The sequence below is a fragment of the Schistocerca gregaria genome, chromosome 2, assembly GCF_023897955.1.
Source record: "Schistocerca gregaria isolate iqSchGreg1 chromosome 2, iqSchGreg1.2, whole genome shotgun sequence".
NCBI classification, from domain to species: Eukaryota; Metazoa; Arthropoda; class Insecta; order Orthoptera; family Acrididae; genus Schistocerca; species Schistocerca gregaria.
In genome coordinates this window covers 40,315,756-40,329,172 of record NC_064921.1, presented here as the reverse complement: position 1 = coordinate 40,329,172, position 13,417 = coordinate 40,315,756, and the positions used below count along the sequence as shown (strand labels likewise).

Below are 13,417 nucleotides of genomic sequence, written 5' to 3'. Positions count from 1 at the left end.
AAAATATACCGATGGTCTCACTGAGGCCACTACAGACTGTAATTATCCTTCCAACCTTGTATAAAAACAAATCTCCCATAACTTATCTTTCCAGTCACCCATTACTTCCCAGAATCTCACTGTCTGGCCACAGAGGAGCATTCCCCTCATAATTCAGTACCACTCAGGATTGGAGCAACTGAATCACATTGTTCACCAGGGTTTTGATTACCTCTCATTGTGCCTTGAAATGAGAAATGTCCTACCCACTACCCTGCCCACCCCTCCCACAGTGGTACTCTGCCGTCCACCGTACTTGTCCGCCTCTACACAATCCCTGCTTCCCACCCCTTACCTCATGGCTCATACCCCTGTAATAGATCTAGCTGCAAGACCTCCCACCACCAACTACTCCAGTCTGGTCACAAACATCACTTATCCCATCAAAGGCAGGGCTACCGGTAAAACCAGTCACGATCTACAAGCTAAGCTGCAACCACCGTGCTGCATTCTATGTAGGCATGACAACCGACAAGCTGTCTGTCTTGTCTGTCTGCACAAATGGCCAACGACAAACTGTGGCCGAGAAACAAGTGGACCCCCTTGTTGCTGAGCATGCTGCCCAACAGGACGTTCTTCATTTCAATGACTGCTTCACAGCCTGTGCCATACAGATCCTTCCCGTCTTTTATTTCTCTCATTTTCCCCAACCCCTCCCCCTCCCCACCCTCCTCATTACAGTGCGACTGCACCTAGCTGCCCTACCCTCTCTCCACCTTGTCCTTGCACGCTCTCCAGCAGTACTTCACTGTCCCCCACTCTCGTATCCCTCTCCTTCCCTGACCCTCCTTACACCCACCCAGTTGACTCTCACATCATGCACTGCTACTACTGCTTGTATTCACTTTCTGTTAGTCTTTTTGAGATGCCTATCTGTGACTCAGCATCTCCACTGCATTGTGAGTAGCAACCTACCCTTTTCATAGTATTGTTATATTCCATTCCATGTTTTATATTGTTTAATGTGTTAGATCTTGATGTTAAGCATGTAAGTGAAATTTAGAAAAGGTTTGGAATTATTTAAGTCTGTTGGAAGTTGCCACATGCTCTCACCACCAAATACTCGTTGGTGTCCTCTGTGTAATTTGTGGTCCATTATAAGTGAAAACTAGTTTTTCACACATCTTAACATTTATAGTGTCATATTTCCTGAACTGTATGTCCTACAGTGCTTTACTATATATGGACACTGCCTCAAAATTTGCTGCAAAGATAATTCGTACAAAAGAAGTAATAAATTAAAATGTCATGCCCAATGCTAAAGTTTTACTGCAAAAACAACAAAGATGTAGTAAGCAATAAACCTTTTTCCTTTCATCATTTTGTGTGGTGTGTCAGTGAAAAAATTTTGTGAACGTCTGAAATTACGTTTAAGTTTGTCGCAAGTCACTAACTAAGACAATGGAAACGAAATAAAATATTTTTGTAGCTTGTGCTATATTTTGACAGTAAATATTAGTGTACTTGCAGAAGAAAACTTGACTTACATAGTCTCAGTCTTATAACAGAAGAGTAAAATAACTCAATACATAATACAAAGTGAATTATTTTATATTTAAAAACTACATAAAAATTCTTTTGCACAGAGCATGTGATATATTGAAACATTACACAGGGCAAACATGTGAAATTCAAATGATTGTGATTTTTAACATCAACATTTAATAAAATTCATAATTTTAACGCTCTCAGTCTATATGATAAGATCTGAGTTACAGATATATTAAACGTGTTTCGGCATATTGGCATAACAAGTAGAGTGAAATGATATGAGATGTGTCTGGAAAGAAAACACGTTTTGGAATAAACTCTTAACAATATTCTTTCAAACCAAAATTTATCTTTACCAGAAATATCATTTCTTAAACTATTTTTCCACATAGTTGCCACCATTGTTCATACATCTTCGATAGTGAGAAACCAACTTTTTCCAGCCCTCTTCATAGAACGATGCCACCAATGAAGACAGCCTCTGCTGAACACCATTTTTTGCATCAAAACTGCTGTCAAAGTGCCTTACTCCAAAACCATGCTTCAACAAGTGGTCATCATAAGGTGTGAAACTGGGGCAATTCAAAACAAAAGGCATGGAATGTTCAGTCAAGGCATTGTATTGCTTCATGACATCATCGCTGTTCTGTTTGCTTAATCATCATGTCGGTGGGGAGCAGTTCAATCACTTGCTATACAGCCCTATTTTTCACCTTCTGAGACTACTACTTGTTCCTTAACCCAAAGCACGATTTTGGAGGAAGGCTCTTTAACAGTGACGATTACACAAAAAACAGTGGCTGTCTTTTCTGGCATCATTTTTCTACAAAGAAGGTGTAAAAAAGTTGGCTTCCCACTATGTTGAATGTCTGAACAATGGCAGCAAATACATAGAAAAATAGTTTAATTATTGCTCTTTCTCATAAAAAGAAATTTTGATTTGAAGAAATGTTTTTATGCGTGCTTCTCTAAGTCTCGTACAAACCAAATGTAAGAGTGTAGAAATGACTACAAAGCAAAAACTATTATGTAGGCACAAGTCAGCTGTATTTCTCTGTGAAGAATTTAGAAATCATCATCACTGTGTATATCCGTTTGCTTTGTCCGTGAGTCAACTCCGAGGCCAAGAACTTCATCCTCTTCCTCATCAGTTCCCAGAAGCTCTGATCCATCACCATCAAGTAGGAGATCTGAATCTGAATCTAGGCTATCATCATCATCGTCGTCATCTTCGGCAGGGCCATTCATACTACCAAAGACACGACGTGCAGATGCTTTGCGCATTACTAAAAAGAAAATGCTGATGATAGTAAGAGTGATTTACAATTACAAATATAAATGTTTTATTGCTGACTATACACAGATATTGGAACACTGTGTCTTTACTAAATGCAATTACAAACCAATGCACACATGCTTCCAGGCATATACACACAAAAATGTTACCCACCTCTTGAGGCTGTCTGAATTCTGACTCTGCTTGTTTTCCCAAGAGGTTTTGTACTAAGGTCCTGTTCCTCTCTGACTTCCCCAACCAATAAATCACATGGCTCATCTAGCAGTTTTTCTTCTTGTTTCATTTTTTCTATTAGTCTTTTTGTTGCTTCCTGTAAAACAAGAGTGGCATGCAGTTGAACCTATTGCAAACACTAATCTCCAAATTTTTCAAGAACAGCAGTGTAGTAGTGTCTTGTGCTCATTTAGCAAGAGTTATCATAAAAAATTCAAAACACGATGAGTACCATCAGAAATGTTCCTATTTATAGAAGAGCATGAATACAATTGACTGAATTGTGAAAGAGAGAAAATTCAAGAAAAGGTCTGTGGGTGAACTGGTGGCACAAGAAAACGGAAGGAAATGACTACTATCCTGAACAAGAACATCATATTTTGAAAATAAAGTTCAGACTGATTATAATAAGGACTGTACTAAGTAGTTCAGAAAAGCAAGTCTAGTTGTTACAGAAGAATGGAGAAGGTGGCTGAAGGACAGGAGTGATGAACTGATGGAGGATGTTAAGGGCAATAAGAAAATACTGAGTGGGATGATGCAAAAGCGATATCGAACATTGCAAGTACCTACCTGAAATAATGGATATTTTATCACAGATAACAATAAGATTAAAGAAACTTGAAAGCTTTACTTAGATCATTAGTTAAATGTAAATGACATGCAGCACACATAAGAAGGAAATCTGTATCACATCAGTTTGACTGTGAAAATGGGTCAGACATTGGAATGGTGTAGAGCACACTTGGAAATACATCAAAAGTGGAAAATTGGTTGTTACTGATAATACAACTGGAGAAATGGTCAAAGCCTTTGGAACTGACATAAAAAAGTGAATCTTCAGACTCTTTTGTAATCTCATCTTCAGCCAGCTGGAAAGTGAGGCAACAGTCATGAAACGCTACAGGCAACTGATTGAACAGGTTGAAATCAAGGTGAAATGGCTACAAGTGACGCATAATTTCAAATATTTTGGCAATGCTGTTTCTGATACTGGTTCTGTAGATGAGGAAATCACTCACAGAATTCTAGCAGGTAGTAAATTCTATCAAAAAGATCTAATATGGAACAAGAAAATGCCACTACAATGTAAGAGAGTTTAGTATCTGCAGAGGCGGGACACCACCAATAAAAAAATTCTCTTAGCATGCAATAAGAGGAAATAAAAATTCACTGTGTGTGTCACTCCACAGGGAAGCAGAAAGTCCGAAACCACACAGAGATGTGAATGGGGCTAAATACAAAACATGGCAGGCACAAGTGGCTGGCAACTGAGCACCTGGAAATAGTATACAGCACGAACCATGAAGTGAGGTTCACATTTGTTGAACTCAAAGAGTCACCTGCAAGTAAACACTTCTGTCAGAGGGTTTGTCCATATGACCGCTGTATGTGCCTTCTGTGACAGTAGTTCGCACTAGTCCACTATGCTACCTGAGCCAGCTGATCCACCTCCATCGTGATGTCCTCTGGGGGAGATAATAAATCCTCTCCCCAGAAAAGACTGTATGAGGAAAAACGAAACTTTTAAATTCCAAGAACAATAACCAGCAGCTCCTTTGCCACCTGTGAGTGATTACAATGAGCCGTGGAAAGCATGTCTGATGCAAAAGTGATGGGTCGTTCAGTGCCATCTGATTTTCCGATACGACAGAACCACACTAAAGCTGTACTGGGACATGTCACTGGCCTGAGTTAAAGGTTTACTCAGCATAAAAGAAGTCGGATAGTGAACAGAGCAGGAACACTGCCCGAGGGGCTTAAAAGCCTGTCAACAAAGCACAGACCAGACAAAGTTAACACCCTTCTGGTAAAGTCAATTAAGACAATGACAGGTGCTCACAGCCTCAGAAATAAACTTGGCATAATACAAAAACTTGTCAAAAAAGGATGGAGCTCCTTCAGATTCTAGGGCACTGGTAAGTCGATGGTGGCTTTGATGTGTTTGTCCCTAGAGAGAAAGGACATGTCAATTTTCATAAAAGAATACGTCTCATGATCCTTCAGAATCATAAAAGATGCTCATGAGATTTGAAAAAAGTTGCTTTTATTACCAGTTTAAGTCTCGAAAATCACACTATGGGAGGAACGGTTTGCGACACGTGCAGTTTTGGTGAAAGACACGGATCCATCACATCTATAAAACGGGACTGCAAGTTAACATCTGCACCTGCTGTGTGGCCACTTTTTCCTTGACTTTGTGGTTTGGAGGTGTTCTGCAGACACAGATAAGGCTTGTCATGATAACTGTGTAAACATTGGGTTCAAATTAATGATGATGTAAATAAAATAGAAAGAAACTTCCACATGGGAAAAATATATTAAAAACAAAGATTCCAAGACTTACCAAGCGGGAAAGCGCCGGTAGATAGGCACAATGAATAAAACACACAAACACACACACAGAATTTCGAGCTTTCGCAACCAGCGGCTGCTTCGTCAGGAAAGAGGGAAGGAAAAGGAAAGATGAAAGGATGTGGGTTTTAAGGGAGAGGGTAAGGAGTCATTCCAATCCCGGGAGTGGACACTTCCGCCTCGACTTACATCTCCGCCCTTACTCTTTGCCTTTAAATATGTCTGCTTGTGTCTGTGTATGTATGGATGGATATGTGTGTGTGTGTGTGTGTGTGCGCGCGAGTATATACCTATCCTTTTTTCCCCCTAAGGTAAGTCTTTCCGCTCCCGGGATTGGAATGACTCCTTACCCTCTCCCTTAAAACCCACATCCTTTCATATTTTCTTTTCCTTCCCTCTTTCCTGACGAAGCAGCCACCGGTTGCAAAAGCTCGAAATTCTGTGTGTGTGTTTGTGTGTTTTATTCATTGTGCCTATCTACCGGCACTTTCCCGCTTGGTAAGTCTTGGAATCTTTGTTTTTAATATAACTGTGTAAACAGTGTGACAAGCAAAATACTAATTAACTGTCAGTTGAATCTTGTCCAAACTAAGATGATGTAAAGATCAGTCAGTCTTAATAACATATTTTGAGGACTGTAAAAGTAATTGTGAATGAAAGAAATGAATTACTGTATTAAGAAAAGTTAATTCAGGAGTTCAAGTGGTATTCCTCTGAGTTAGTATAATAGTCTGCAAGAAAATCTGCACTTTGTTTCAGCAGCCAAACAATACAAGGGTAGACGAAGTCTATGAACTGTTACTGGAACTCGGTTATTTGGCTCTGCCTCGCAGATCCGAATGAGTAAATCATCTAAATAGGTGACTACAAGAAATTTTATTAGTACGTCATCATGGAGGCCAAGACGGTGATAGATCATATTTTCCACAAATCACACTTCCCTGACCATGTTTAACTTTGTTTGGCATACATACTAGGATGTGAATTAGAGGTGCTGAAGGAAGGGAGAGATAATCTGAACAAGAGGATTTTGGGAAAAAATTTTGGAAAAGAAAATGCAGAAATATGCCATTACTGTGGAGTGGAAACCATTGGAGTATACATGTAGTATAGTTGTACAAAACAGTTATCAAATAAATTGAGAACAAACAAGTTTAAATTTTAATGAAGGGATCAACAACTGTAAATACACGCATACTAAAGCACGACTGGGCATGGCAAAAGAAGAAAATCTGTTGGATGACACAGAAGATTTCCTGTTTCAGATCAGAGGACTATGGGTGTGATGATACAGCACCCAGAGTTCATCACAAAGGTGGCTCACCCTCCAATGGCATTGGGAGATCCAGCCACGAAGCCACAAACACACCGTCTTCACTGACTCATCGCCACATCAACTTTGTTATGCATCGGCATTGCAGCGAGGTGAGCTACTCAGCATGTACTCGTCCCAGAACTGGGCTTCCTTTGATCATTGCATGGTTAGACAAACAAAGTTCACTGGTGTTGTGTAGTGGTGTCAAAGCAAAGTGACACTATTTAAGTTCTATTGAGAGGGAGAGAGGGGGTGTGTGTGTGAAATATTAAAGGCAGTTTATCAGAAATTTAAAGAAAACAATTAGAAGCATTACCTAGTAATATTAAAGCCATCAAAGAAGAGCTGACTAACAGTACTCTTGCGTTAAAGGCAGAGTTATCTATTGGTATTAAAACCCAAGGGGAAGGTTTGTCTAGTGGTATTAAAATCCAAGGGGAAGAGTTGTCTAATGGTATTAACACCCAAAGGGAAGAGTTAAAAGGTTGACAAACAACCATAACATCTCTATTCAAGGAGTTGAAAATGGAGGTAATCAAATAATGTGACTTAGTCAGGAATGAGTTCCAAGAGCAGTTTAAAGAGTTAACTGACAAAAAGAATCAAAACATTTTTGGATACTTAGATTGCTTTGCTCCAAGAGTTTATGTACATATTTATTTTGTTTTCCCATTATTAAAGCATAGTAATGGATATAAGGGAGCAGTAATAACAGATAATACATTGACTAGTTTGGAGAAGTAGCTACAGGAACTAGTGGAACAGAGAGCCCAGGACATGACTGACACTCTTAATGGTATACCTAACTCTGTTGGAGTACTATAGAAAATCAAATAAGTTTTAAAAACTGTGGAATGGATTAGGAAAAACTAACATAAGACTTAACAAAATTGTATTTTGGTAGATTTGTTCGAGGAACTACATTTAGGAAATGGGCTGAATTTGCCTAAACAGTTTCCACAATTTAAGCTACAAGCGTGATTTGAAAAGTTGTCGGAATCACCACAAGAAGTCAGCACTAGCGCAAGGAGTCGTTCACGTGCTATTCACTGGACTGTTGCCTGTAAACCCGTACCACGTCAGTGTTCCTGGAAGAGAGCTGTGGCGGTGACATTTCTGCATAGTGACTTGCGAAGATGGAAAAAAGTGAGATTCTTCGAGCAGTGATCAAGTACTTCATAAAGAAAGGTATGAAAGAAATGGACATTCATGCCGATTTCCAGAATACACTGGGGGACTGTGCTCCTTCATACTCAACTGTTGCCAAGTGGACAAATGAATTTAAATATGGTCGGGAGAGCTTAGATGATGATCTGTGCAGTGGTCGGCCAAGAGGTGTCATTACTTCAGAAATCATTGCAAAAGTGCACAAAATTGTCACGGAGGATCATCGATTGAAAGTGTGTGAAACTGCTCATGCTTGCAGGATGTCATCTGAAAGGATATATCACATTTTAACTGAAGAATTAGAAATGAAAAAAGTATCCGCAAAATGGGTGCCACATCTCTTGACGCTGGATCAAAAATGCTTGAGAATGGACATATCGGTACAATGTTGGCCCGTTTTAAAAGAAATGAACAAGATTTCGTGCGCCGGTTTGTGACCACAGATTAAACTTGGGGGCACTACTATACCCCAGACACAAAATAACAGTCAAAGCAGTGAAAACATTCTGTTCTCCACCCCCCAAAGAAAGCAAAGACAATTCCTTCAGCTGGAAAGGTCATGGAATCAGTGTTCTGGGATGCGATGGGGATTCTATTTGTAGATTATCTCCAAGCTGGGCAAACAGTTACTGGGGAATACTATGCTGACCTCCTGGACAAATTGCTACAAAAGATATGAAAAAAAAGGCCAGGTTTAGCAAGGAAGAAAGTCAACTTCCATCAAGACAATGCGCGCCCACACTTGTGTGCCACCGCCATGACAAAATTACACAAACTATGGTGAGAACTGTTGCCACGCCTGCCTTATTGACCTGATACGGCTCCATCAGACTTCCATCTCTTCCCAAAACTGAAAATTTTTCTTGGTACATGAAGATCCGCTTCAAACAATGAATTGGTAGCCAGAGTCAACAACTATTTTGAGGCCTGGAGGAAACTCATTTGCAAGATGAGATCAAGACACTGGAACATCATTGGACCAAGTGCATTAATCTACAAGGAGACTACATTGAAATATAAAAAAAGTTTCAGTGATAGAAGCACTTTTTTCCCATTTCGTTCCGAGAACTTTTCAAACCACCCTTGTAGGTGGGGAAGTGCATCTGCCTTACTTTTTGTGGGTGTTCTCTAGATATCCAGAAAGATAGATTTGGCACTGTTATCTGGCAGGCGACATGGCAGAATGGGGAACATCTCATTCTGCAGCTTTCAAACTGTGGGATGATTTCCAAGACAATTTTTTTAAAAAAGTGCTGGTCATCAAATACGCAAGGGAAATTGTTGTTGGAATTATTAGATCCTAAATAGTAAGCCATGAGGTAGTTACAGGACACAGTCCTTGGAATGCCCATGACAGGAAACACATATAGTAAGTATTAGTAGAACACTTCATTATTATGTAAGAAAGTTCAAGTATCGAGGATGAATGAATATTAACAATATTATCACTTAGAAGATGGTGTAATTAGATGAATGACGAACACTAACTTCACGTAACGAAGGTTTATTCAGCACTTGTACATAGAAGAGCATGGAGTGAATCGCCTTCAGCCAGAAGACATACAGTACATATACAGCTACAGAATATTCCAGTACAATGATTCTTGACATTTGTGGATACTTCTGAAATGTACTCAAACCAAAAATAGAAATTAAAATTGTACTGTCCAGCTGGGTTTTGAACTCATGACGCACCATGCAACACTTTAGTATCATAACCACTACACCACGGTGCTACTCAGCTTCTTCTGAGGCATTGCTCCCTCCTTAAGAGAACAGCGTCTCGGTGTTACGTCCTCTAGTCTGGGAATGAGTAATTGGTCCAGCATATTCAGACTATCGTTGACTGATGCTCGTCCTGGTGATGATCTTCTTAGAAATTCTTTTGCGACTATGCTCTTCATCATCTTTCCATTTGTTGCCTGTCACTGGAGCTTCAAATTTACCCTGGCTGGCAGGATCCTTGTAGGGCTTCATTCGTTGGATGTGGACTGTATCTCTGAACTTTCATCATCTTGCGCCAGGGTCAAAATCTTCAGCTTCATAAGTAACATCAGACAGCTGTCTTACAACCTGATAAGGTCCAAAGTAGCGTCTGAGGAGCTTCTCAGAGAGACCAGCCTACTGAACAGGGGTGAAGATCCAAACGAGGTCACCAGGCTGGTAGACAACAGGGCGATGGCTCGTGTCATACCTTCGGCAACTATTTTCTTCAGCCTGCAGTGTGCCCAGTTGAGCTAAATGCTGAGCTTTCTCAGCACTGGTTAACACCTGGCCAATGTAGTCGTCGTCGTCCACGTCATCAGGATGTAATGGAAACACAGTGTCCATTGTCGTAGTCCCCTCATGCCCATGCACCAGGAAAAATGGCATAAATCCTGTGGTGTCTTTTTTGGCAGTGTTGTAGGCAAACGTCACAAAAGGTAACACCTCATCCCAGTTGCTATGCCCAACACTGATGAACATTGATAGCATGTCAGCCAAGGTCTTATTAAGGCATTCAGTAAGCCCATTAGTTTGCAGATGGTAGGCAGTGATCGTGTGATGTTGCACCGACTGTTTATCTTTGTCACAAGATTCAATTGAAAAACATTCCCTCAAGCCATAATTAACAACCGTGTTTTAATACAATGTCTTCCACGATGAATTTGGCTACCTCAGATGCTTCAGCTGTTTTCGCGGCTTTTGTAAAGGCATAGCGTTTCATATAAACAGTGCACAGAATAATCCATCTATTGCCACTAGCAGATGTTTGAAATCATATGAGGAGGTCAATCCCAACACGCTGGAAAGGTGGTTTGGCTGGTGGAATTGGTATGAGTCAGCCAGGTGGTATCTGAGGAACTGCCTTTCTCCTCTGGCACTCTCTAGAGTACGACACATAGTGACGGACACTCCTAAATAAACCTGGCCAGAAAAATCTTTTGCAGATTCTATCGTAGGTCTTAATAAATCCTAAATATCCGGCCTGAGGTATGTCATGGAATTTCTGTAGAACATCTAAATGCATGTGTTTAGGAATCACTGGTAGTCACCTCTTTCCAAACGGATCAAAGTTTTTCTTGCAAAGTAATCCATTAACTACCACGAATTGTCCTTTCACATCCTCTGATCAATTTAAGGCAAGCATATAGCATCCTTCTTCTACTCAGCAGAGAGATCCTGGAGTGCAATGAGACAGTCACTATCTTCATCAAAGGTCTTACACAGGATTTCTTGAGAGGCAGTTGGCATCTTCGTGTTTTCTTCCACTTTTGTACACTATGGTAATGTCATACTCTTGAAGACGTAGTGTCCACCTGGCGAGTCGTACTGTTTGATCCTTAAGATCTGTCAGCCAACAAAGTGAATGATGGTCTGTAAAAACTGTGAATGGTCTTCATAGAGATACTGTCGAAATCTGCACATGGTCCAGATCACAGCAAGACATTCTCTTTATGTAGTTGAGTAGTTTCTCTCGGCTTGTGTAAGTGTCCTAGAAGCATAGGCTATAACCTTCTCTTTTCCATGCAAAATTTGCACCAGAACAGCACCAATCCCATACCCACTGGCATCTGTGTGTACTTCTGTAGGTGCTCTCTCATCATAAAGACCAAGTACAGGGTCAGTCGTCAGAGCGTTTCGCAGCACATCGAAAGAATCTTGTTGAGCACCACCCCAGATAAATTTAGCATTAGCTTTTAACAACTCTTGGTGTGGCCTGGCTTTGACACAAAAGTCTTTGATAAAACGACGGTAATAAGAACATAATCCGAGGAACCTTTCACATCTCTAATACTTTTACAAATAGGAAATTCCATTATAGATCTCACCTTTTCAGGATCTGGCCTCACAACTTCATTTGACACAAGGTGTCCAAGTGTTTTGATACCTTTTGCTCCAAAGACACACTTTCTTGGATTAAGTTTCAGTCTACCTTGTTGGAGACACTTAAGAATGGGCCACAGTCTTTTTATATGTTCATCAAATGTCTCTGAGAACACTATAATGTCATCTTAAAACCAAACATCATTACCTTAAACTCATACAGCGCCTCAGTGGTGATGAATGCAGTTTTGTCACGATCAGTCTCATCTACTTCGATTTGCCAGTATCCCGAGTACATGTCCATGGTTGAGAAAAACTTAGCCCCCTTCAGAAAATCTAGTGTATCGTCAATTCGTGGAAGAGGGTAGACATCCTCTTTAGTTATCTTATTCAGCTTCCTGTAATCAACACAAAAGTGCCAGCTGCCATCCTTCTTCTGATGAGGACCACTGGTGACGGCCATTGGCTCTGCGAAGGCTGAATGATGTCATTCTTCATCATTTTCTCTACCTCATCGTGAATTATTTGGTGTTCCATTGCTGGCACACGGTAACTGGTTGATGTTCTCCAGTGCTAGTCCAGTGCTTCACCATCGATTTATCTAATTTGCTCTTCACCTGTGGATTGAAGCATTCAGAGAACTCCTGAAGAATGGCAAGTAGCTTCTTCTGTTGCTCCTTAGTAAGATCTGGTGATAGTCGAGCTAGAAGATCTTGTCTTCGCCCACAGACTCAGCATGGGAGGTTTCTATTAATGGCTCAGCGTTTGCTATGCACATGTGTCTTGGAAGAATCTGTGGTTCTCGGTGACAGTTAACTATCCACAATTCACCGAATCCATTCTTAAACAAGACGACAGAGGCTGGGATGACCAAGTTATTCTTCAGTGGTATGCTTCTCTTACATTCCACTACAAGATCCGTAGATTGATGCATGGTATGACACATGACAGCTACCTTTCTAGCACTGACTGCAGGAATGATCACTTCATCCAGCACACATCGTCTCCACACACTTGGATGCTCATCTTCCTGTCCACAGTATCTCATCTAACCTAGCATAATCTTCGAGCAACCACAATCTATAATTGCCTGAGAACCTTTCCGAAAAGTCCCATCCAAGAATGACGTCGTGACTGCACTCTTGTAAGAAGATGAATTCTAAGGGCTGTGTATGGCCACTTATACCCACATGAATGGTACATCTTCCTGTAGGTTTTACATATTTCCCATTAGCCACCTTTAGCAGAGATGTTTTGCTGTTGACGAATACGGTTTTCTGCAACTGGCGACAGTAATTCTCTGAAATGAATGAATATGATGCTCCAGAGTCCACAAGAGCTTGGGCTGGTCGGCCATTCATGAGGATATTGAAGTAGTTTCCTATCATTTTTGTAGTGAACGATGGCAGAGGATTTTTCTCTTCGGTGGCCTCACCTCCATGGAAGGTCACACCCTTTAGTTTTCCTGGTTGCAGCAGCTAGGTGATCGGTTGCAGGTTCTAAATGGCGATGGAGACCGTGATCTGCATGATGGGGAGCGTCCTCACCAGCAGCTAGCTTGCAGCGATGGTGACCTACATCATCCTGCAACCAAATCTTCTTGTTCATCATTTTCGTCGTCCTGGAGTTGGTGTTGGCTAAGATCAGTCTGCTGTCTTCTAGCACGGGCGCCATCAAATATGCGCCACCTTTCTCGGCAATACTGCACCACATGTCCCAATCGTCTGCAGTGA

The 13,417-nt window shown here is 40.9% G+C and overlaps 1 protein-coding gene across 3 annotated transcripts in view; it reads right to left on the bottom strand.

The window, feature by feature from the left end:
* Window positions 1-1,457: 1,457 nt before the first annotated feature.
* The window catches only part of LOC126336281 (clusterin-associated protein 1), a 141,534-nt gene continuing 129,574 nt past the window's right edge, over window positions 1,458-13,417 (bottom strand). For all 3 annotated transcript variants that reach the window (XM_049999802.1, XM_049999800.1, XM_049999803.1), the window contains 2 exons: window positions 2,981-3,137; window positions 1,458-2,816 (listed from right to left, as the gene is read on the bottom strand). In XM_049999802.1, the coding sequence (XP_049855759.1) occupies window positions 2,596-2,816; window positions 2,981-3,137 (378 nt within the window). In that variant the 3' untranslated portion in view covers window positions 1,458-2,595. The remainder of the gene's footprint in view (window positions 2,817-2,980; window positions 3,138-13,417) is intronic.